We start from the raw sequence: 24,434 nt of genomic DNA on the forward strand, positions 1-24,434 counted from the left end.
CGACCTTACCTAACCTTCTTAGTATGTTAAGATAAGCATCTTATTGCTTCGTAACTACAATTATTACTTAACCTATTATAGGTATATAAGCATCTTATTGCTTCGTAATTACAATTATTACTTAACCTATTATAGGTATAGGTTAAGTAATAATTGTAATTACGAAGTAATAAGATACTTATCTTAACATACTAAGAAGGTTAGGTAAGATCGGTGTTTTCTATGAAGCTTTTCAAGGTAAACTAGTATGTTTAGTATGTCACATATGCACGTATTTAATAAGTCAATATTGACTGTAAGAAAGTGCGAGAACGGGTTGTTGCTTGTTCTTTAATAGAGCAGAAATGGTTCTTTATTGTTTGTTTTATTTTCTTTGCTAGCATTTTCTGCCTAGTTTTCATAGCCTTAATTTTTCCACTTCTTTAATCCTTCCTGTACGTTTTTCTTCGCTTCGTCGTTCGTTTGATATATTCATATGTTATGATTTCTTTTTTATTACTTCTGTCAGTATTTTAATTTTATCAATCTTTTTCTCTTTATGTTATCCTATTACATAAAATTTAGTCATATTTTAAGTTCTCGTGTAAATTTCCAATCCGTTTCTGCTAGTCAATCTTTACTTTTGTCTTTTCTCTCTGCCTAACTGTCTATATGTTTGTCTGTCTAACTAACTGTACGTCAGTGTGACTAACAGAACACAATAATATAAGTTTAGTCTCAAGGGCAAACTGTAGCCTTTAGGAGTAGCAGATAATAGTGTCAAATGTAAGTGTTTGTAGTTGTAGTAAGTGGTTGTTGTTATAGTAAGTGGTTGTTGATATAGTAAGTGGTTGTTGTTATAGTAAGTGGTTGTTGTTATAGTAAGTGGTTGTTGTTATAGTAAGTGGTTGTTGATATAGTAAGTGGTTGTTGTTATAGTAAGTGGTTGTTGTTATAGTAAGTGGTTGTTGATATAGTAAGTGGTTGTTGTTGTAATAAGTGGCTGTAGTTGTATTAAGTGATAGATACAGTAAGAGGTTGAAGTTATAGTAAGCGGTTGTTCTTGCAGTGACTGTATTTGTAGTAAGTGGTTGTAGTTATAATAAGCGCTTGTAATTGTTGTTAGTGGGAAGTAGTAAGTCTTATATGTGTAATCTCTATACGTTTTTCAACACTGCCTGTTGGTGCTTCATCACTACCTCCCCTCCGTCATTTCCCATATCCTTATCCTCTTATCACTTCCAAGTACTATATAGTCGTAATGGCTTTGCGCTTTCTCCTGATGATTACCTTACGTCAACACTGCCTGGGTGTGCCTGTTAGGTGTAGAACTATGGTGCTGAACCAACCGTTCTCCTAATAGAACGTCGCATCTTGACGTATACTCTACTTAAAGCAAACAATTATCGAACTAGAAAATGGGATCGGCTCGCGAAATTGACATTTTGACCGGTTTTGGGTCCTCTGGTAGGTTAGGACAAGGGCACTTTAGTACGACTGTTTTTTGACACGGGAAAACCTTAGGAGGACGGGTTGGTTGAACACAATTCATAAAATCTAAAATGCGTTTTAAAATTTTTGGTTAAAGTCAGACACTATCGATTAATTTTTAATGTCAAAGGAATCTCTTACACAGACAAAAGCTTACTGGAACCACGAATATCTTATTGTTATTTTTAGCAGGAAATTTACACAAGAATAGGATACAAGTCACACCGTCCATATGAAGGCTCGCCAATGGATTGTAAAGTCTACCTAATCTAGCCCAACATAGCCTCCTCTAACCCAAGCACTGTAACCTAACCACAGCCGAACACAACACAGCCTAACCAAAGCTAAATACACCTAACCTAACGATATTTACGGTTTTAACAATCAGAAAACAAGTTTTGTTAAATCGTCTTGTGTACGATGCTGGCAACACTGGTGTTCTTATATTCTTGCAAAGCCACCAACACTCAAAGCGTTACGGGAAGGTTATTTTCGAGATTTTATATATTATTATTATTTAGTTATTATAATGGTATTATTTGGAATTATTTTATATTATTGATATGATAGCTATGTTGACATAACTACATATGGTAGTGAACGTAGCCACACGTCACTGATCACAACGGTCAGTGGCGTCAGCCATGGGTCCCTGTGACAGACACTCTCACCGCCAACAGACTAGCGGAGGAGGCCTAGGCAGACTTGTGGCAGAGCTGTTGAGGCTGGTGGGAGAGCAGGACCACATCGTAGATGTCATCAGCGTCTATGATCTCCAGGACGCCCATCATCATCCTCGCCCCTCTGACACGCCCACGATACCCTCATCCTCCACTGCCTCCTTCAGCTCTGCTCCCACGGCCTCTTCAGCAAGCCAGCAAGCAATCTTTGGAGAGACGCCTTCGGCCTGCGTGTGGCTCACCGTCAGAAGCTTACGAGAGGGCGGACCTGGCGGGAGCTTTATGAATCCTGTCAAACTACAAGGTCTCCTTGGTCTCCACTCTCGCCAGGTAAGCGAGTTATATTATAATTTTTCTTTGAGACACAGATCGTCTTCACCAAGCACAGGTTACTTAGTGTACCAACCAGAGACGAAGTCATACAATAACGTCGCTGACAACATATAACCCAATCCCTCTCAGTATAGGCAAATAAAAAAATATTAAGGTACTGTACAAAAAATTAGGGAGATGAGAGTCCCATATAAAATGCAACAATTACTTAATAATATCAGGTTCCCAGCTAAGGGAATTCAAACTTTATAACCATTCTTTTCCAGCTGAAACTGTAGCATCATATGATATAAACCGTTAAATTAACTTTAAAATAAATTGAATGATTATAAGAGAGTGTTGACCACATTAAAATCTGTACTTAAGTACATAAGTACTAGCATAGGTGATGTTAGGTAAGGATTTATTATCTATTATTATATATTTTCCACATATTATATGAGTAAGCGATTTCAAAGTATAAACAGTATTTGAATGCTGCAAATATTAAAAAAACTTGGGTTAGACTTTCCCTTAATTAATTAGAATTCATTGGCTATTTTTCTATATTTAATTTGCCATCAATAAATAAATGTGTAGGCCTGTAATTGCTAAAATGCCTGACTACTTTAATTATGGGTAAATTTTTTGAATTAATTAATAAAATTTGGTATGGACAAAGCACATCGACTATTGTCCTCTCTTAGATTTAATCAATCGTTCTAAACAGGGGGATATTCCCTCCCTAGGGGGGGGGGGGGATATCGACCTCTTGAAATAATCCCAGGTCGTACATCAGATAAACACACAAGGATTTCATTGACAACTGAAAGGACACGATTTCTGTCTTTGCTCTTGATGCTGGTAAATGAGGTAAATTAAACACAAAAATCACTCAACACATACGTTTACTTGTGATTAGAGCTAGCATATTTATCGCTATCTCTCGCGGAACCCCAGGTTACCTTGAGGTTGAGCGCTGCCGAGGTTGAGAAAAGCTGGTTTAAATGAATAGCAATTAATGGTGACTTATTAAGTATTTATAATAACTTGCCATGCTGATTTTTAATTGTCTTTTCATAAAATGCATAATTAATACGAGTTACTGACACACAAGGCACATACTGCTAGCATGACGAGGTCCCCCGGCCAAGGTACTGTATTTTGAGTAACCGGTTATGTAATCGAGAAAAGTTTTACAGTTTATGTAGAGATACAATATAATAATTCTCAATTATTATTCGTTACTGACTCTCCTCTTTCTTATTGCAATCTGGCTGGAATTACCAGCTGGAGGCAGCGACCAACCTGACGGTGCTGGTGGGTGAGCCAGCCTCCTGGAGCAGCGGGCCCAGGGACACTGAACACCAGCAAGGCTCCACACACCTGCTGGAGGATGACAGCCTCGCACTCGATCCCTCCTCGGCCGCCTCCAGAGCATCTACGGCCCTCACCCTCCAGGTAAACGCACACACACATACACGGAGGCGCACTGCCACCAGACACAGTAGTAGTGGTGTTCCAGGGAAGATTTCAAGTCTCATGTTGAGCGCCGTTTAGCTAGTTTCTAGGATCCTTCGTTAGTGTCAGCATCCTGGCCTGGCTGTTAGAGTGACGTTCTCGTATAACATTATATATCATACAAGTACAGCCGCGGGTTTTATGTGGAGTCACCAGGAATGTGCAGTACCAGGAAGATGGCTCCATCCTTAACTCTATTTTAAAGGCTTACCATCCTTAACTCTATTTTATAATAAAATATTATTTAGAGCTATAAACATGCAGTTGAAGCATTAGTTATGCTAATAGTCAGTATTCCTTAGCATGCAGAGAAGCACCAAGATGAAATCAGATAATTTATAGAAAACATTTCGCCTGAAAATGCATTATTAAATGTAGCAAATACACGGAGCTGATGCATATAAATGTACGAGATGGCGAGTTGAAAATTATGTCACTTATACTGAATACTTCAGTTGCCTGGATTAAAACAACGTTCTTTCATTTATGGGTCGGTGCAGGGACGGCGTTTGGTCCCAAGTATCCAAATGATTAGGCAGCGTTCCTCCACGCCGCTCTTGTGTCCCAGCTCCCTGTCCTCATATTCTTTCCACATATTATATAGACATAAAGGTTTAGTACTTTCTCCTGATAATGATTTTGCATTGATTCAAACTGTATCTAACCTGCAGCCATCAGCCATAATTGCCCAACCACTTGGGCTGGACGGTAGAGCAACGGTCTCGTTTCATGCAGGTCGGCGTTTAATCCCCGACCGTCCAAGTGGTTGGGCACCATTCCTCCCCCCCTCCCGTCCCATCCCAAATCCTTATCCTTTCCCCCTTGTCCCCCTGATAATTCACTTCCCTTAAACATAGTTACTGAAGGTTCATGTATGCCACCTCACTAGCTAAACTGCTACTGGTAATGTATATTATTGTATAATTCTTCACCTTCCCCGGTCTCGCTTCACACCCTCGCATCATCTTATTTCCCTTTTAAACTGAGCATCACCCTAGCTAGAGGCTTTCTTCCAACTTGGTGTTCATCTACATTGATTCTCAGGTCAGACGTTAATGTGTTTTCAGATTCGGCAGTACTGACCCTCTCGACCCCCACCAGGTTGTAGATACAAACACGACGGCCCTTGTGACCCCGCATCTGACCCACGCCCACACCTGCTACGCCCATGAGCCAGAGACCTGTACGCCCACCTCCTGCCTCAACGGTGGGCGCTGCGTCGGCTCTCCCACTGGTAAAAGGTAAGGCTGGTGAGCCCCAGGAAGGGCAGGTGAGCCCCAGGGAAGGGCAGGTGAGCCCTAGAGAGAGAGAGCTGGTGACCTGGAGCAGGTTAGCGCTTGTAGAGTCAGGTGAGCCCCTCGGAGAGCAGATGGTCCTGGAGGAGAGATGATCAGAGGCAATTCTCAGTCGTCTTTCACAGTGATTCTTGACTCCCTTTCCTTGTCGTATCTCCTTGTAATGCTAACGATAAACATTGATTAAAATATATTTCCTTACAAATCATTTGAATTCCCGAGTGTCATTCCTGTGTCCCCTGGTTCTCACGTTGCTTAAGCTAAGCGATATGTTCTCGTCACTATCATCAGTATCCCTAATTTTTTTACATAAGGATTATGTCCCCTCGAGCTTTCTTCTTTCTTCAAGTAACTGGAGGTTCAGCTTCCTCTTAAACCGTAGGTTCATCTTTTGCATTTAGTTTTCTTCCTTTTGGATTGGGACAAAATCTGTGATGATGACTGAGGTCCCTTTTGTGGCATGGATGCCAAAGACGGTGGAACGTGTGCCACAGCGTGTGTGTGTGTTTGTGTGTGTTTGTGTGTGTGTGTGTGTGTGTGTGTGTGTGTGTGTGTGTGTGTGTGTGTGTGTGTGTGTGTGTGTGTGTGTGTGTGTGTGTGTGTGTGTGTGTGTGTGTGTGCGCGTGTGCGTGTGCGTGCGTGGATGCGTGCGTGCCTGCGTGCGTGCGTGCGTGTGTGTGTGTGTGTCAGTAAGTGCCTCTGCTACCCCACCCTCCTCAAGTTACAGTACAGGTGTGACCACAGGTGTGTGTGCCCTGGTGGGTCGTGGGGCGCGCGGTGCAAGATGCTATCCAGGACCTTTTCTGGGTCTGGGTGGGCGTGGGTTGACCCCTTCCGGCCCTGCCTTCCCACCACTCTATCCATCCGACTTCTCACACGCCGCCCGCACGCCCTCCTCCTCTACTCTGGACCCATGGCGCCCACTTCGCGGCGTCCACATTCCCCGCCAACGCCCATGATCGCTCTGCAGCTGGTCCACGGGCGTCCTCAGCTGGTGGTGGAGGGCAGGGCGGGCTCCCTCTCCCTGAACGTCAATGCTACTCTACATGATGGCGACTGGCACTCCATCCATCTCTATTTTAGCTCTCAGGTGAGAATCTTCTTTTTTCTTCTGATTTTTTTTTGAGATTGTGTGTAAAAATTGAACAATTCATTGTGTCGGGGGACAGGAAGCCAGAGTGTATTCATGCACGTTTTGGCTTTTATCGAGTGGTATTTATGTAACACATAATTAAATGTATCTCTATTTTTAATTTAACTTTATCATCTCATTTTTCTGAGTAAATAAGCAACAAACATGAAAGATTCTCTGTGGTGTGTGTGGTACAGGGCGTGGCGTTGATGGCGGATCTGTGTGGGCGTGGCTGGGATGACTCCCACGCCCATGACGACGCCCACTGCGTGGCGCGGGGAGCGTGGCCCAACCGGGAGGGCGCGTGGACATGGGCTGGGCATGGCCCAGTGCAGGTGGGTGGGCTAGCCCATCCGCCCCCACGCCCGCACGCCCATGGGTGGAGGAACGCCCCTGAGGCACGCCCATTGGATGGATGCCTCTCCCATCTCACAGTCAACGGACAGGTGAGTCTCTCACTAAACACCATCACGCACTCAGGGGCATCATACACTTAAGGAACTCACACTCACGCTCGTCACCCACTCAAGGGATTCACACTCACGCTCGTCACTCACTCAAGGAATTCACACTCAGGCTCGGCACACACTCAAGGGACTTGCAATCAGGAACTTCACAAACTTTATAATTTTTCATAATAGCTACTTACTGCATTTCCTTCCTCTCCAGACTATTTCACTTTGTAAATAAGTTATTCTGGCTCTCGCCCACCGCCCCCCTTACTTAACAAGGACCTCCCTACAGCTGGTGGACTTGGGGGAGCCTGCCTACAGCCACGGTAGCGAAGTAGGCTGTGCAGCACAAGACACCGCATGTGCAGGCGGAGGGGGCGGCTGCGGCGTCCACGGGCGGTGTGTGGGCGGGATGAGGCAGCCAGAGTGCGAGTGTGAGGCCGGGTGGGCTGGGCCAGGGTGTGCCTCGCCCACCCAGCCCTCATACCTGGCGCCAGCGTCCTACATGAAGGCGGCGCTGTCGTTCACGCCTCCTCCGCGCCAGGTGACGGCGCAGGTGCGCGTGAGGACACGAGGAGCGACCCACGGCCTCCTGCTGCGCCTCTCTGCGCACCAGGGAACAGCTGCCTTCACCATACACGTGAGAGTACCCATTTGAATGTTACCTTCATGTATAATGTATGGTTCTGAATACACAAACATTATCTTTCAAGCCATCCTCTTGGTAAACGATACGTGTATTATTTTCTTAAAGAATATAATACATTTATGTAGGCATCGTAATAATATATCTTTTTGATGAGAATAAAAACATTTGATGATATTGAATTGTTGAGCCTTTGGGATCTATGAAACTGAAAATGAGTTGCTTTAAATAATACCCAGTAACTTGCATGTTATACACATTGATGTCAAATCTCTACTGTTTGAAGACAGCACCAAATTTGTGTGGTTGTGTGCGGCAGTTGCGTGCGGGTGTTGCATGCGCCTCTGTGACGGGCGTCGGGTGGGCGGAGCAGACGGTGTGTGTGGAGGGCCGGCCTGTGGGCGATGGTCGTTGGCACACCCTCACTGCTCAGCGACTCGGCGACAACCTGCTGGTCGCTGTAGACGACGGCGACAGCTGGTCTCGACGCAACGACTCCCTCCCTCGCCTCTCCTCGACGACGCCTGACGGGGCGTGGCCGCCGCCCCTCGCAGTAGACAAACACGACGCGGCCACGCTGGGAGGGCTGCCGGAGTTTGTGGGCGTCAGGCTCGTCGCCGTCCACCACGACCTCAACGACAGTGAGTGACTCGGCATTTCAAACTCAAAAAAATTATTCGTGAATCGTAGTACATCTCCAGTGTGCGGGACTGAGTTAACATTGTTCTCCACGACGGGAGACTGGACTTACAAGTGTTACTAAATCTTGTATCGACATTTAAGTTATGGATTGGTGAAACTATTAATGTGGAAACTCTCGTATTATTATTAGAGAGAGATTGAAGTAGAGTTGTCAACGCGGTATTTTATCCCAGTAAGTGACGGAGCGGCTGTAGCCTATACTCCAACGTCAGTAAAAACAATAAACTTTTTCTTAGTCTGGATACAAGTCCCAGGCGGGTCTCTCTAGGCTCTAGTGTCTTAATAAGGGATTCTTAACCTTTTCTACGATTACGTACCCCCAATATGTCCTCAGACACCCTTTTCCAGACTGGTGAAATCACCATCACCGGGTCCAGATAGCTCCCAGTATGGCTTCAAGAGGTGTCAATAGCTTACTTACCTTTACTTTACACATGATAGCTACCTTACCTTGATGTGTTTCCGGGGCTTAGCGTCCCCGAGGCCCGGGCGTCGACCAGGCCTAGCGAGGACGAGAACAGCTGAAAGAAAATCACACGGATTTTATCATATAAATTCATATACACACGCTGGTTAAAACATTTGACATTTTGCAGTTTTGTGTCAGCAGAACATGGAGCCGTTTCAGTCCGTATTGATAACGCTGTTTACAAATAACACAACAACTTTTGTTTTTAAATTGTTCTTGGATCGATTCCCATATCCCATTACTTGGTTCCTATATCCCCATTACTTGGTTCCCATACCCCCATTACTTGGTTCCCATACCCCCGAAAAGGTGTGAATACCCCTGAATAAGAACCTTTGCTCTCGGCCAAGATTGCATGCCAACTGTGGCTCTGACGCCTCCCTGCGTGCCAAGCGCTCATATCTCCTCCCACTTCCTCCCAACGCTTATTGTCCCAAGTGTGTGAAAGGTAAGAGGTTTGTGTGTGTGTGAGGTGATGAGATGTTTGTCTGTGTGTGAGGGGTGAGAGGCTGTGCCCTCTGGCCTCATCACATGTCTTCGTTAAACCGTAAACGATTAAAATCCGGCAATGTTTCCTGACGTTATAAACGATTCATTGTTTACTGGTGGTGGATATATATAACTAAGAACTTGTTCAACAATTCAACTGCTAATCATCACCTCCTGACACAGTGCCACCACTATTCATCACCATGTGCCACATATTACCCCTCAAATCATCACCTCCTGACACAGTGTCATCACTAATCATCACGCCACGCATCTAGTAACCAACACTTTGTGTCCATCGTAGCGTGTGTGGATGACGTGCGTGTGTGCGGGCGCGCTCTACCTCTTCCACCAGCTGTCAACGGCACCAGTTGGGGACAGGTGACCACCTTGGAGGGGCTGAAGTCCGGCTGCCCCGCCCCGGACGGCTGCAACAACACCACCTGCCCAGCACCACTCTCCTGCACACCCACCTGGGGACAGTCCACCTGCAGGTGGGTGATAGGTGATAAGGTGCCCCCACCTTAAGTAGGTCATGTTTGTTATGTTTTAAAGCGAATAATTATTATATAAAGAGATTATATAACATATGTAGAATATCTGTACCTATAAGAGGGAGGGGCGGGAATTATCAGGGAGATGGCGCCAAGCCATTACCACTTTATAGCACTTGGAAGAGGTCAGGATAAGGATTTGGGATGGGACGGGGAGAAGGAATGGTGCCCAACCAATTGGACGGTCGGGGATTGAAGGCCGACCTGCAGGAAGCGAGACCGTCGCTCTACCGTCCAGCCCAACCACTTGGGCTACGGCAAGGTACATTGTTGTGGATATTACGGAACGGCAACTCTCATCGTCCCACAATGAGAATAACATGTGAATAACACGTCACATGCACTGTGGAAAAGAACCAGTATCCTCTCAAATATTAGTATGAGCCCTAAAGGGCATGTCTTGCCAGTAAGTTGAGTGACAGATGACTGACGTGTGACTGATGGATGTCCCATTCAGCCACGGCCGTCTGTAAGAGTCGCTGTCTTACTCTCTCTCTCTCTCTCACTCAAGCACACTTGTCTCTTCAACTAGCTGCGGGCCCGGGAGGCAGCAGGCAGGGCGTGGGTGTGAAGACGTGGATGAGTGCCAGTGGGCACCGTGCCTGCATGGAGGCTCGTGCCACAACAGGGTGCCAGGTTTCCTGTGCGTGTGTAGCCCTGATCATGCAGGCCAGTTCTGTCAGTGGAAGAATGTTGGCGGTGTCGCCCACCCACTGACACTGCCAGCCGCTGTAGTGGGCCTCACTCTCTCCTTCCTCATCCTCAGTATGTATATAAAATAGATCCCATTCATTTTGTGTATTACGCTATTTATATGCAGTTTATATAAGAGATGTTGCATAAATCATTTTCGTAAACTGTTTACGTTTATGTTAAACAAAATATTAAAAAGTATTTGGTCGAGTTGGTGTAAATACACCATTAGTAACAGTAAATGTTTAGGCAAAAAGAGGCATTCTTTTCTTTAAGCAAAGAATCCTTTCAGTAATCTTGGGTGTGGTGTGTTCCGTGCGCCTCCGCCGCCGCCGCCGGCAGCAGCAGCAGCGACTCCCAAGAAAGGGCTCTTGCTGCGAGGAAGGAACTTTTCTTGAGGTGAAGTCTAATAACTTTGAGGACGTGGCCTTCCGCGAGCTGCAGCCGGACGAAACTCAAGAAACCCTCGTTGAGTGTCTTAAGCTGAGAGCGTCTTGTGGAAAACTGAACGAAGCAGGTTAAGAGTCCTCCTTTGATCTTTATGAATGTAATTGTTCTCACCATACGTGAAGGGCGGAACACCAAATGTGAAAATAACAGAAGGAACGTTAATAAAATATACATAACTTGGTTCTTCTCAAGCGATAATCAGTTTATATTTCCAGTGAAACATTAACTTCATTCAGTAATGTGTACTTTCAATGATCCTTCAATTCATTCATTAATTTATACATTTAGCAGTTTTTCACCTCATTAAAATTACTCATTAGTTTACTGCTATTTATATTATATATGAAGTGATCATTCACCTCAATCATCAACTCATAACTTCAGCTATCATTCACTCACTTAACAATTTGTACTTATAGCACTCATTCATCAACTTGTTCATTCGATATTCACCTAATTTATCAGCATTACCAATTTACTTAATAAGAGCTTTAAATTTTGAACAGGTGAAAAATCCAGTGAAGATCCAGCCTTCGCAAGCATGTCGAAGGGTTCTCCTGACGGCGGTGGACGACGACTCCAGCCAGAGGTCCTCCTGCCCAACGACGACCTTCGTGCCTACGCCTACGAGGGTGATGGGTCTTCAGCTGGTTCTCTCACCTCCACGATATCAGGTCAGAAGTATATGTCTGTCTCTGAATTACCTTTTTTTATTATCCATTCTAATTCCCCCCCCCCCCCAGGTTAGGGGCCACCTGTATTTTGGTGCCCATATTGATTTACCGCCTGATTTGTTTACAATCCAAGTCTACAAAGTACCCTTATTACCATCTTTTGATCCCCTCATTCACTTGTATGCGAGTCTTATGCATGAGCTCCTCACCTACGTTGCATTTGAGATCCAGTTTCACATAGATAGCAATATCACCTCATTTTCTCTGTGTGTTGCATCAACATGATGAGGGACTTTTAGTCCTTGAGTGGTACTCAACTAGTAGACCCCCCCCCTTGTGTGTGTTGATATTTAGCTATGATTCTGCGAGTGCTTTTACGCCTAACTTTGCAGCACACCATATAGTTATTTTAGTGTACGTATAGCCACTTTTCCTTAGTTATCTTGTTATTAAGAATGATATTTTTGCTATTTTTACCAGCATGAAATATATTTGTTATTCTTTTTATTAGCTGTTTTGCGATTTTAGTCGTCATTCTTTTCCCATTATTTACACCCACTAAGTATTAAAAGTCTCAAACACAATATTTCCTCCAACATGTCAGCCAAAACTGCTGCCTCCTAGGGAGATAGTCCCGTCCCCCACACACATTTTTTAGAAAGAACTTTTTTAGTGTCAGAGTGGTTGACAAATGGAATGCATTAGGAAGTGATGTGGTGGAGGCTGACTCTATACACAGTTTCAAGTTTAGAAATGATAGAGCCCAATAGGCTCAGGAACCTGTACACCTGTTGATTGACGGTTGAGAGGCGGGACCAAAGAGCCAGAGCTCAACCCCCGCAAGCACAATTAGGTGAGTATATGGTGGGTCTTGCTAATGCAAGAGTTCCGGCTATCCATGAATGGTATATTGAGATATTTCATGATGAACCAAATCTCCTTCCCCCACCCCCAGCCCCCACCACCTCCCACTCACTACTAAAAATAATAGTTTCACAGCTCTCTCTAGGACGTCGAGGCAGCTTCTATTTATACCCAACATAATTCACTCCAATACATGTATAACCTACGCTTGAAATAATCCAGCTCTCACCTATTAAGGCACTTAGTAATTTGTACCATAAATCTACATCCCTATTCCTAAACCAGTTCTTTTTCTTTTTCTCAATTACTACTTATTCAGTTTGTGTCCATTGTTTCTTGGTTTTATTTCTTTAAGTTCATTTGTTTCTTTTGCTTTTTATGTGCTTTATTCACATCCTGTCATCTTTGTGACCTTAATTATTTGTTAATGAAAGTTGATATTATCCATGTCAGGGAACTGCTGTTTGAATTATTCCTGGCTGTAACAACCTGAAACTTGTATTTCTTCACATTACTAAGCTAAAACAAAAAATAAAAAAAATTGGCATGGTATTTATGTATATTTTGTAATGAGTTTGCACCGACATATATTCTCAATATAACGCACCTCTTCAGAACACTTAATAATCTTTAAGTTCATGATTCAATATTAAATAAAACAATTTACTACAATTTGCAGGTTTACGAGTGGAGATGAAGGAGGAGTGGGACATCAAGCCTCTGGTGCCGGAATTCCTCCAAGTGATCGATCTCTTGAAGAACCTCCCTGAGAGGTCCAGGCCAGACGTATCATCTGCAGGAGACGAAGAAGGTGGACGGGTCAAAGGCTCCCAGGACACCAGCACTGCTAAGAAGAAAGAAAGCTCTGTGTTGTCAGGCTTTATAAAAAAAATTCTGCCTTCATCGGATGGCAGTGACCATCCCTGCTACTGTGGTCCCACTAGTTGTGGGGAGAACAGCTCCAGGAATTGTGACGATTGCTCCAAATGCAGTGAAGTCAGCACTAGGTGTAACGAGACCAAAAACTCCGTCGGAAGTGATGCCGGCGCCATGTGTGACGAAAACAGTGAAGGGGAAGTGTCGACGATCTGCTGACATCGGCACCATCCAGGGTGAACCCACTTTAGGTGTGGGTGTGCTGATGCAAGCCTGTGTCTGATGACCAGGTCTTGCTGGCTGACGCAAGCCTGTGTCTGACGACCAGGTCTTGCTGGCTGACACAGCCTGTGTCTGATGACCATGTCTTGCTGGCTGACGCAAGCCTGTGTCTGACGACCAGGTCTTGCTGGCTGACGCAAGCCTGTGTCTGACGACCAGGTCTTGCTGGCTGACACAAGCCTGGACACTTTCATCAGCCTCGTCAGGAAATTGAAGATGACTGATGATCTGGATTGTCTTTTCATTAACACTATGCAGAGTGACAGCTCTATACACGGAAACGTCCCCCCACAGCATGTCTTGCGTGACCTTTCAAGCCCAGACTCTCTGACCTTCCGTCACGCACTCTGTCTACCGTCACGCCCAGACTGTCTACCGTCACGCCCACACACACCTCAGTAACACTCAAGATGAGACACAACATTTTTATTTCGGATATTTAATATAATAAATGCTTAAGGGTCAGTTCAGACAGCCTAACGAACACGTCGTAATAGACATTGTTGTTGTTGATTTAGAGGCCGCTACGACAAAAGCACCGGATGTGCCCCGGCTCTCCCATGTAGGGTAAAACACAAAGCCTTGCGACTATGTAAACGTTGCTAAACTATTGTGCCTTGCAGCAGTTAAACAATCTGTTAGATAGATGTTTCGCGAGCCCCTGGAGTCCCCCGAGGAAAGCGAGAGATGTATCACCACCCCACACGGAAAACCGTCACCCAGTAACCCCAGACGATAAGGCGTCAGGTGTCCTGTGGTCTCTGGTTAGTCGAGCAAAGTCGTAACCGAACGGCAGAATAGCAATTGGCCATCATAAACTCAACTCCAGTCGAACACAAACAAAAATGTGATCCACTGACTTCCGACAGAGTAGTAACCAGCCACTCACTACATTCCGAGGGCACAACAGGAATCCATCAAGACTCGCCAACTCCCGACACCTCTCAGCCAACCCGGCGCCAGAAAATCCAGCCGGGTTGGACGGTTAAAATCGGTTAAAAACGGTTAAAATCAATCATCTTTCATATGATCCCAGACGATACGTGCGCTAGGCGTTGTATCATCTGAGACGTTGAAGAGGACTGTCTGACATTATGGAGACCCAATGGCTAAAATTGCATGTTCCAGGAAGATCAGTGTTCAGATGTCCGCTCGTCGAACCAGGAGTCCAGTAACAGACATTATTCCTTATCATGTGCATACTCAAATATATGGACACATGTCAGGCAACTTATGTCTTAATTGTCCCAGTGGTCTGTAGTAGCCTATTGGACACCATGGAGTGTCAGCATAGTGGACACCAGGAGACAATATCAGAAAAGTGGGCATCGTTGGACATTTTCAGACGAGTGGATTGTGTCAGCTTAGTGGTCAGTGTCATCCTTGGGAACACCATTGTACAGTATCAGCTAAATTAGATTCCAGCGGACAGCGTCAACCTGTTTCACACCAGAGGACAGTGTCGGCTTGATTAAAATCAGTGTACAATGTCAGCCTAGTGAATATCAGCGACTGAGGCAAATGTACCTGAGTGATTGAGGCAGAAACACTTCAAGAACTAACGCAGACACACTTCAAGAACTGAGGCAGATATACAAGAACTGAGACAAATACACAAGAACAAGGGCAGACGCACTTGAAGGACTGAGGCAGATGCACTTCAAGAAATGATACAGACACACTTGAAGGACTAAGGCAGAAGCTTTTTACTGACTAGGCAGATATAGTTGAATTGAAGCAGATACACTTCAAGAATTGGGTCAGATTCACTTCAAGGACTGAGGCAGACACACTGAAGTAGGGGGGGGTCTGGTAGCTGAGCGGACAGCGCGCAGGACTCGTAATTCTGTGGCCCGGGTTCGATTCCCGGACCAGGCAGAAACAAATGGGCAAAGTTTCTTTCACCCCTGATGCCCCTGTTACCTAGCAGTAAATAGGTACCTGGGAGTTAGACAGCTGTTACGGAGCTGCTTCCTGGATGTGTGTGTATGTGTGTGTGTGAAAAAAATAGTTAGTAGTTATCTTGAGATGATTTCGGGGCTTTAGTGTCCCCGCGGCCCGGTCCTCGACCAGGCCTCCAGCTAGTTAGTTACAGTTGATTGACAGTTGAGAGGCGGGCCGAAAGAGCTGAGCTAAACCCCCGCAAGCACAACTAGGTGAATACTTGAAGGACTGAGGCAGACACTTCAAGGACCGAAGCAGACACACTTCAAGAACTGAAGCAGATACACTTAAGGGACTGAAGTAGACACATTTCAAGAACCGAAGCAGACACACTTCAGGGACTGAAGCAGACGCACTTTAGTGGCTGAAGAAAATACACATGAAGGCACACTTCAGGCAGTAATACAGTTGAGTACAGTTCGTGTAGTCTGTAATATTTTGTATCTTCGTTTGATCGTGTCCTCTCCTTATTCTTCGTCGATGTGTCTCCTATTTCTTTCTCTCATTCTTTCGTTTTAAAACTCTCCATTTTACTGTATGATGCAAAACAAGATTATTAATCCATTTTTACTGTCACCTAAAGTTTTGATGTTACCCATAACAGAGAGAAAAATGTCAGCAACCATGTGAAAGCCTTTGAAGAAATACAACTGCAGCAGGAACAACATCAGCAGCAGGGACAACAACATCAGCAGCAACAACAGTAAGAACAACAACATCAGCAGCAGGAACAATAACATCAGCAGCAGGAACAATATCAGCAGCAGTAACAACAATATCAGCAGTAACAGCAGCAGGAACAACATCAACAGCAGGAACAACATCAACAGCAGCAGCAGCAACTGCAGTCTGGTGGTCGAAGAACAATGCATCAGTTCCCTTGCAGGCGGCAACACCCTCACACCAGCTGCCTCATCTATGGAAAACCTAATGTCGATTTTATAGATGATGTCTAAAAAATTGCAACACAACATTGGTCATCTGTGATGTTTTGTTCAACAACAACATATCATCATATTCTAGAGTACGTCAGTGTATAATGCAGTTTTCACAACAAAAATATACCCTGTACTGTATCACTTTAGTAATTGATTAAAGAATTTAACGTCAACCCAAACTAACCAGTAACTTATTGATTATTGTTCCCTGCCGTGTTTCCTAACGAGGGTCAAAAACCTATCTGAGGTTCAATACTCTATTCAGCACTACAAGACGAGTTGGCACTGTATATAGAATGGCTTACCTGAACCTTAGAGAGTCCCAGGCGTCATGCCACCTATAAGGTAGGCATCATTCGTCTTTCTGAAGCCTGATTTCTGACTTCTCTACACTTGCCAGTAGTGACTGATCGTATAGCTTGCATGACGGAATTAAATAGCAGTATTTTGGGGGTATTTTCGTTGTTTTTCCTAATTGAATTTGAGAAAGAGAAAGACAGTTTAGCCCTGTTTGGTTCACGAAGGAGAGTGACGGTTTCCATTGTGCTTCAGTGCTGCACCCCAATTGCTACTCAGATAATTACTTATTACTTATTGTGTAACCTTGTGGGCTTAGGAAAGGACTTAAGTAAATGCCAATTAGACAGTGGACTACTTATCCTAATTTAACAGGAAGGTATCAATCTATTTAGCTGAGAACATTATTTCATTATTATTGAGACAAAAAAAAGTAGCCTAACATCCCCTATTACGTTTTGTAATTTTACAAAAATTTACAATGGTATGACTTATTGAATTTTATTATTAGTCATCCATGACACAATCTATTGCCAGTGATAATGTGTATTACCCCCAATGCAAGGTGTAAGTTACATGACAATGCCTCTGATATTAATTTTAAATAGGTCTGTATTGAAAAATTAAATTGTGTTCATCTTTCACATTCTAGCCTTTTGCTTAGTTACTACTCGTTTGCCTCATTACTCAAATATGTTTAAGCCTAATCCGGAAGTAACGAACATAGTTTACAGTAAATACGTTTATTGTTAATATTTGTTAAATGGAACTGATTTACATCGAGGGAGAGAGAGGTTGCAACTCAAAGAGGCCATAGAACCGGGCAGACAACGGTATCTGCTTAGTCGTGTTCTGCTGTATGTATGTATGAATACATATGGTTCATTTCTAGTAAAACCTAGTTTTAATTTCTCTTTCAGAATGACGTCATTTAACTTCAGCAAAAGCCCAACTGGAATCGCTACTAATAAAGTTATTTTGCAAAATAAATCGTCATTTAAATCTACCTACTGATATTTATTATGTTTTTATTCATGCAAGTTTAATTCGCAGTGTTTTAGTGAAGCACTGTGAAGCATAACCTAGTGAAGCACTGTGAAGCATAACCTTAGTGAAGCACTGTGAAGCATAACCTTAGTGAAGCACTGTGAAGCATAACCTAGTGAAGCACTGTGAAGCATAACCTAGTGAAGCACTGTGAAGCATAACCTTAGTGAAGCACTGTGAAGCATAACCTAGTGAAGCACTGTGAAGCATAACCTTAGTGAAGCACTGTGAAGCATAACCTTAGTGAAGCACTGTGAAGCATAACCTTAGTTATGGTGTGGTGGTGAAGTACGATGCTCAGTCTCAGTGTGCTTATTAAATACTATTGATAAGGATAATAAAAATCTATAAATCAAAAGAATTGTAATAAGTTTCTGAAGTCACAACAACTGATGATTTTCCTGACGAAATATAACTAATAATACCTAAAGACTACTGCTCTTTATATTGACCAATTAGTACAGATGGCCAGACCCAAGTTCCATAGAGACCGTATTCCTGGAACTCGGTTCACTATGAGAACTATGACAAAGGAAGTTGGTTCTTTTTCCAGGCAGCACCGAATGATAACCGACGGTCCATGTTACACCAATACCGACGGTCCTCGGTTCTTTTTTTTCTAATTTTGAAAAACTAGAATAGGACTGCGTGTTAAAGAGTGTAAGTTACAGATACAAAATATCTGTATCAATTTTGATAAAGAAATAACTTTTGCATTAAATTATTATTTTAAGTGTCAGTTGTGTATATAAAATGACATGTCATTCTATTTTCCATGACAGCTATTTTGAAATACTGCCCCTCTTGAAGGGAAACTAAAAAATTTAACTTATTATTAATTTATTTTCCTAGTTTCATTATATTTATGTTGTATTATTTGAAATTTAACATAAATTTACTAAAATTAAATGTTAATGATTCTCTTATATTTAATGCAAGGACCGAGGAGGTCAAAGATCCTTTCTTCCGTAGACCTGTGACACAGACCGAGGTCTGCTAATTTTGACCAGCACCCAGGCCGTCAGTTTTTGTAGAGGAACTGGTGTCCACCGTTGCCAATAATTAACCAAAAAATATATATAACACTACAGGGTTCAGACTCAAAACGAATTAGTCAATATTGGCAGACAATTGCATGCAATCTAAAGCAACAACTAATGTCCAATCATCACAATAATATCAGCAACATTATTAAAAACATGATAATTATGTTTAAAACATTGATCAAACATTGATTGTAACTTAAATTATAAAGATAAATATTTTGTGATGATTTACAGTCAGTTGTTGGAGGTGCTGAGCTATAAATGGTTAAACCATGAGATATAACAAACCTTGGTTATAATAATACAGTGATGGTGTTACCCATATATCTAGGACTCATCTCAAGAAGGACACACTAATACATTCAATATTACCCATTTATTATTACTCCTGTCATCATTACCGTCAAAGCGCACGATACAACTGTGTTTCTCCACTGCTCAACACAAAGCGTAGTAAAACCGGATAAGATGTTTTCACAGCAGTGATTGATGGGCCGAGCCTCCCGCCAGAAGTCGCTGGGGCCAGCAGATGCGCCGTAGACACTGTTGCCGTCAGACGGGACGATCCCACAACTGTCCCGTAGCTTTCCCTATAGATCCAGACCCCCTTCTAAGATGGGGCTGTCTCAGGATCGTGCATCGTTTCTCTTACATCTTGAACTCAACATACATCTGGCTCTCTGAGGATGCTGAAGGTTCAGTACGCGAGGCGGAAAATAGGCGGGAACTGAAGCTCAGGCCTCCTGGAACAGTCATTTTATTAGTGGTGTGTTCGATACAGTTGATATAGTTTATTATGGTCCGCAAATTACCCGAAAATATTACACCCTCACTCCTTTTAAATCTCCCTGGAAGAATAACTTTTTATAACTAGTCTACCTCTACAGCCCATAAAAATGATATAAACAAGTAAGAGGTACTCGGTGTTCTCCGCGTCTGTCTGTCTTCCATCTGTCCATCTGTCCAATTAAGTGTTACTTGAATTTCTAATTCAGGCTTAAATATTATCGCTGGTTGGACTGGTGAAAATAACCCGAGAGAAAATAAACTAAATTATTAGAAAAAGGTTTGCTTACTTTGGCGATACCAAATGGCAGCAGAAACGAGAGTCACACTGAATACGATGATCAGTAGGAGAGAGAGAGGAACTGTGTAGCCAAGGCCCGCCTGGGTGGTGTCCGCATCTGAGGGGTGTGTTGACGCAGGCTTTCCTCCGGCGGCGGTGTGGTCGAGGAACAGGTGGGGGCAGTCAGGATCTGGGGCTCTGGTGCTGCAGAAAAACGAGCCTTTGGCCACTACCCTAATGTTATGAAACCAGTTGTATACGTACCAGTAATCTATTGGTGAATATTTGGTACAATTATCGACTTTGACCATAATTCCCCACGTATCAGCATTGTTAGGCCTAGCATTTAAGTAAGTGCTAAACTTAAGGGCGTACCAACGACGTCTCTCCTTGAAGCATAGGTCTTCTTTGTTAAACACCCCGTCTTGTTTACCATGGGTTACACTTAACACTATACGAACATAATCAAAGTCATCTTCTGGGTAGAAGTAGAGAGTGCCGCTTTGTTTGTCAGTGTACATAACTACATTAATATTATTACTGACACGAACACCTTCGTTAAAACAGTCCATCCTCTTTTTCCTCCGCAGAAGGGTCATGTCGGGATATAAATGTGTCACAACTGGTTGTAAGGTATTCTGCCCCGAGGACTGTGTCTCACCCATCGGTGTGTTTCTTGTTAGTGGCACATCTCTGGTGGAGACCAGTGGTGGGTGTTGCCTGGGGAAGCGGGCTGGTCCTGGGCTGGTAGTTAATGGGGACTGCTGTAGTCCTGGGCTGGAAGTTGACAAAGACTGTTCGTGTCCTGCGTTGACAGTTAGCGAAGACAGCTGCAGCCAAGAAGAGTAGGGAGGTGTTGTGGGGTTGATGGTTGATGAGAGCTGTGGCAGAGACGCGGAGGATGGAATATGGTCCCCCAAGACTAAGACCAGCGCCCAACACCTCCATAGTATCACACTTAACTTCAGGAGTTTCCCCTCCATCAGAGAGTGTTGATTATAACTGTTGGTATAACCGGTGGCCAGAGGGGCTCCCGACACACTAAGGCGCTAGACCATGATGCAAGAGGGTCCTGCTCTGTTCTGCTTGATGCCAACAGGACGTCTCTTCCTGTTACTGATCTCCATAAACTCTCCGCTTCTTATTGTGTACTTTTCTGTCCTACTCTCAGACTGCGTGTGGTGACTGCACGCTCGTGTATGTAGATGTACGCTTATACACACAATCTTGAGAGCGTGCGCACGTACAGCCAAACATACATTAACTTAAACACACGACATTTAGAAAGGTGGAGTTCAAGAGCTAACAGCGCGGTCCAGCAAGCACGTATAATAAATACTGGATAAGGTAGACAAGGAGAGCCTCTTCAAACTGCAACACATCCTCCGAATTGACAGTACGATTTAATATTAAGTGTAATAAGTACACTTTCTTACTGGCATAAACAGTGCATAATTGCGCTTATGGGACTTACATTTACCCAACTCCCTCCCCAGATTTAATTCTCCTCGTTTTCTGTTAAGACACTCAGAACTTTAGGATGAAGTTTTCAATTTCAAGTTGCTATACAAAAGTTTTAAATATCAGGAATTTCTTTTTCAGGTTTATTAAACAATATAGATTTTATACAAAATTTAAAAATATTCTGAGATACTTTACAATTTATTGATATATTTTAGTTTTGTTTTATTAGTTTTATAAAACTGTAAAATCAATATAGCTATTGGTTAAGTATTAATTGTAATTAAGAAGCAATAAAATTATTATCTTCAAAAACTAAGACGGTTAGGTGAGGTTGTGGTTTTCTATTGTGTTTTTCAGGTAAACTCAAATATTCACAATATATTTGTCAGTACGATTTAATACTAAGTGAAAATAAATACAATTCCTAACTGCTATGAATAGTACATAATTGCACTTATTTGTCTTCTTACATTTACCTCCCCATTTTTGGAGGACGGGCTGGACACAGATGGAATCTCTCTGGCAGTTTGGCTCGTATAGGGATCTAAATGATAGAAGAAAGCAGCCGTAGCAGCTGTCTAACTCCCAGGTACCTATTTACTGCTAGGTGAGCAGGAACATCAGGGTGAAAGAAACCTTCTCCATTTGTTTCCGCCTCCGCTGGGAATCGAAGCCGGGCCATTAGGATTACGACTCCCCAGCGCTATCCACTCAGCCGAGACCACGTCTCGGTGTGGCCACGTCTCATGTGTGGCCACGTCTGTGGTAGAAAATAACAATAAAAAAAACTTAGCCGAGAGGCCCCTGTGTGTGTGTGTGTACTCACCTATTTGTGCTTGCGGGGGTTGAACTCTGGCTCTTTGGTCCCGCCTCTCAATCTTCAATCAACTGGTGTACTGATTCCTGAGCCTATTGGGCTCTATCATATCTACACTTGAAACTGTGTATGGAGTCAGCCTCCACCACATCACTGCCATTCCATTTGTCAACCACTCTGACTCTAAAAAAGTTCTTTTTAATATCTCTGTGGCTCATTCAGGCACTCAGTTTCCGCCTGTGTCTCCTTGTGCGTGTGCCCCCTTGTGTTAAGTAGACTGTCTTGGTCTACACTATCAATTCCTTTGAGAATCTTGAATGTGGTGATCATGTTCCCCGTAACTCTTCTGTCTTCCAGCGACGTTTCAGTTTTTGTTTTTTGTTTTTCAGTTTTGGAAGCCATTTTGTAGCATGCCGTTGTATCTTTTCCGGATTATTTTTGTGCTTCTTGAGATTTGGACACCATACAACTGCTGCATATTCCAATATGGTTCTCAAAAAAGTCATGAAGAGTTTCTTTGGTATTTCACCATCCATATAATTAAAAGCAAGTCTGAAGTTGGAAAGCGACGCACACGCTTCTCTCACAATGTTCTTTATGTGTTCCTCTGGCGACAGCTTACTATCCTAAACCACCCCCAAGTCTTGTTCTTTATTAGAGCTCGTAATTCCTTTCCACATAATTTGTAAGTTGTGTGTGGTCTATTTTCTCCGATTCCACGTTCCATAACGTGGCACTTATTAACATTGAATTCCACTTGCCATTTGTCGCTCTAAGCACTTATTTTATACAGATCAGTTTGAAGGGCATTATAATAGTCTGCGTCTCCTATCCTATACCTATCTTCTGTCTCACAAATTTACTATTTGTGTCTGCAGAATCGAGCTATTAGATCCTGAGCTACTCATCCTGTAAAAATGCATTGCAGAGGGCACGAAAGGTGTTTATCAGACCTCAACGGTGATGATTACATTAACAATTTCATCTATCCTTCACACCTTATAATTACAATGTCAGCTAGTTACAGAGAATGTTCTATTTCAATAGCAATATATTTACAGTTAATCATTATACATTAATGGTAGGTTTTATCGCTAATATTTAATTGTTTGAGCAATGGAGATATTACAGTCATAGGGGAGCTGCTGTTTGCTATTATTAGTCTTCACAATACACTACTTGTTTCTTAATCTCATATGTCGTTTATCTACAGGTAGCGAAATATGGATACAGTGCAAGGATTTCAGGTATTTTATCCTTAGTAATAAGATGATTTACCATTTCATACAGCGTGAGATTAGATTTATCCCTAAATGGCTCAATTTTATTACAGTCCAAGATGTAATGTTCTAGAGTGTGTCCTTGTCTTTGTCCACACACTGTACTTTACTTCATCTAGATCCCTCTACAAGCCCAACTGCCAGAGATACTTATAACCAAGTTTTATACGAGCTGTGACAACGTCTGATAGTCTGCTGATGTTGTTACTTGCCCCATGCACATGTTTTACTTGAGACATTTCATTGTGATAAACAATGGACCTACTAGTTCCAGTTTGCACTGTTCTGCTATCTTCAAATTCATCCAAGAGTTCTCGTCTAATGATACTTTTAAGGGACCTATTTGATAACTCAAGATTCCGTCCAACACTGTCTTTATTTTCTGCAGCTTTAGCAAGGGCGTCAACTTTATCATGTTCCTGCGGGCCAATGTGAGAAGAAACTCACAACATTTTGATATTTACCCCATTATTAAGTATGTTTATATATCTATGTCTGGCTTCGGAGACAAGCACGTTATTACTAGATTGTTAACTATTTATTACTAATAGTGAGGAAAGAGAGTCAGAAATAATTAAGCTGTCTACTTCAATGTTGTCAATAATTTCGAGTGCTACCAGTATTGTTACCAGTTCAGCTTGCAGTGTGGATGCCCAGTTACTAACTCTTGTATTCCTTTGAATTGTGCTTCCATGTGGCTGATGAGCAATAACAGCACTTCCTGCCCTCCCTGTAGCTGTATCGAGTGATCCGTCAGTGTAATGATGTTTTTAGTTTGTATATTGTGAATGTGTTCCAGGGTGCTTAATTTAGCAGAAGCTGAGCATGAGGATTGTTTGTGATCAGTTTCTTGGTGGGGTATGCAGGCGTCAGGATGTCAAAAAGTACTAGAGTACTATCTGCCAGGGTGGAAGGAAGTGCTGTACTCTTTCATCTTTACATACATCGTGCAGTCCCATCATTTTAATATGAGT

At 43.1% G+C, this 24,434-nt stretch overlaps 1 protein-coding gene across 1 annotated transcript in view; it reads left to right on the plus strand.

The window, feature by feature from the left end:
- LOC123762417 (putative neural-cadherin 2) overlaps positions 1-16,892 on the plus strand; it is a 117,830-nt gene extending 100,938 nt beyond the window's left edge. The window contains exons 16-28 of the mRNA XM_045748933.2: positions 2,151-2,480; positions 3,753-3,923; positions 5,085-5,224; positions 6,023-6,368; positions 6,608-6,856; positions 7,155-7,502; positions 7,828-8,149; positions 9,473-9,662; positions 10,255-10,487; positions 10,708-10,932; positions 11,372-11,539; positions 13,083-15,912; positions 16,110-16,892. Of these exons, the coding sequence (XP_045604889.2) occupies positions 2,151-2,480; positions 3,753-3,923; positions 5,085-5,224; positions 6,023-6,368; positions 6,608-6,856; positions 7,155-7,502; positions 7,828-8,149; positions 9,473-9,662; positions 10,255-10,487; positions 10,708-10,932; positions 11,372-11,539; positions 13,083-13,498 (3,138 nt within the window). The 3' untranslated portion in view covers positions 13,499-15,912; positions 16,110-16,892. The remainder of the gene's footprint in view (positions 1-2,150; positions 2,481-3,752; positions 3,924-5,084; positions 5,225-6,022; positions 6,369-6,607; positions 6,857-7,154; positions 7,503-7,827; positions 8,150-9,472; positions 9,663-10,254; positions 10,488-10,707; positions 10,933-11,371; positions 11,540-13,082; positions 15,913-16,109) is intronic.
- Positions 16,893-24,434: the final 7,542 nt, after the last annotated feature.

This window comes from Procambarus clarkii, chromosome 5 (genome assembly GCF_040958095.1).
Source record: "Procambarus clarkii isolate CNS0578487 chromosome 5, FALCON_Pclarkii_2.0, whole genome shotgun sequence".
Taxonomy (NCBI): domain Eukaryota; kingdom Metazoa; phylum Arthropoda; class Malacostraca; order Decapoda; family Cambaridae; genus Procambarus; species Procambarus clarkii.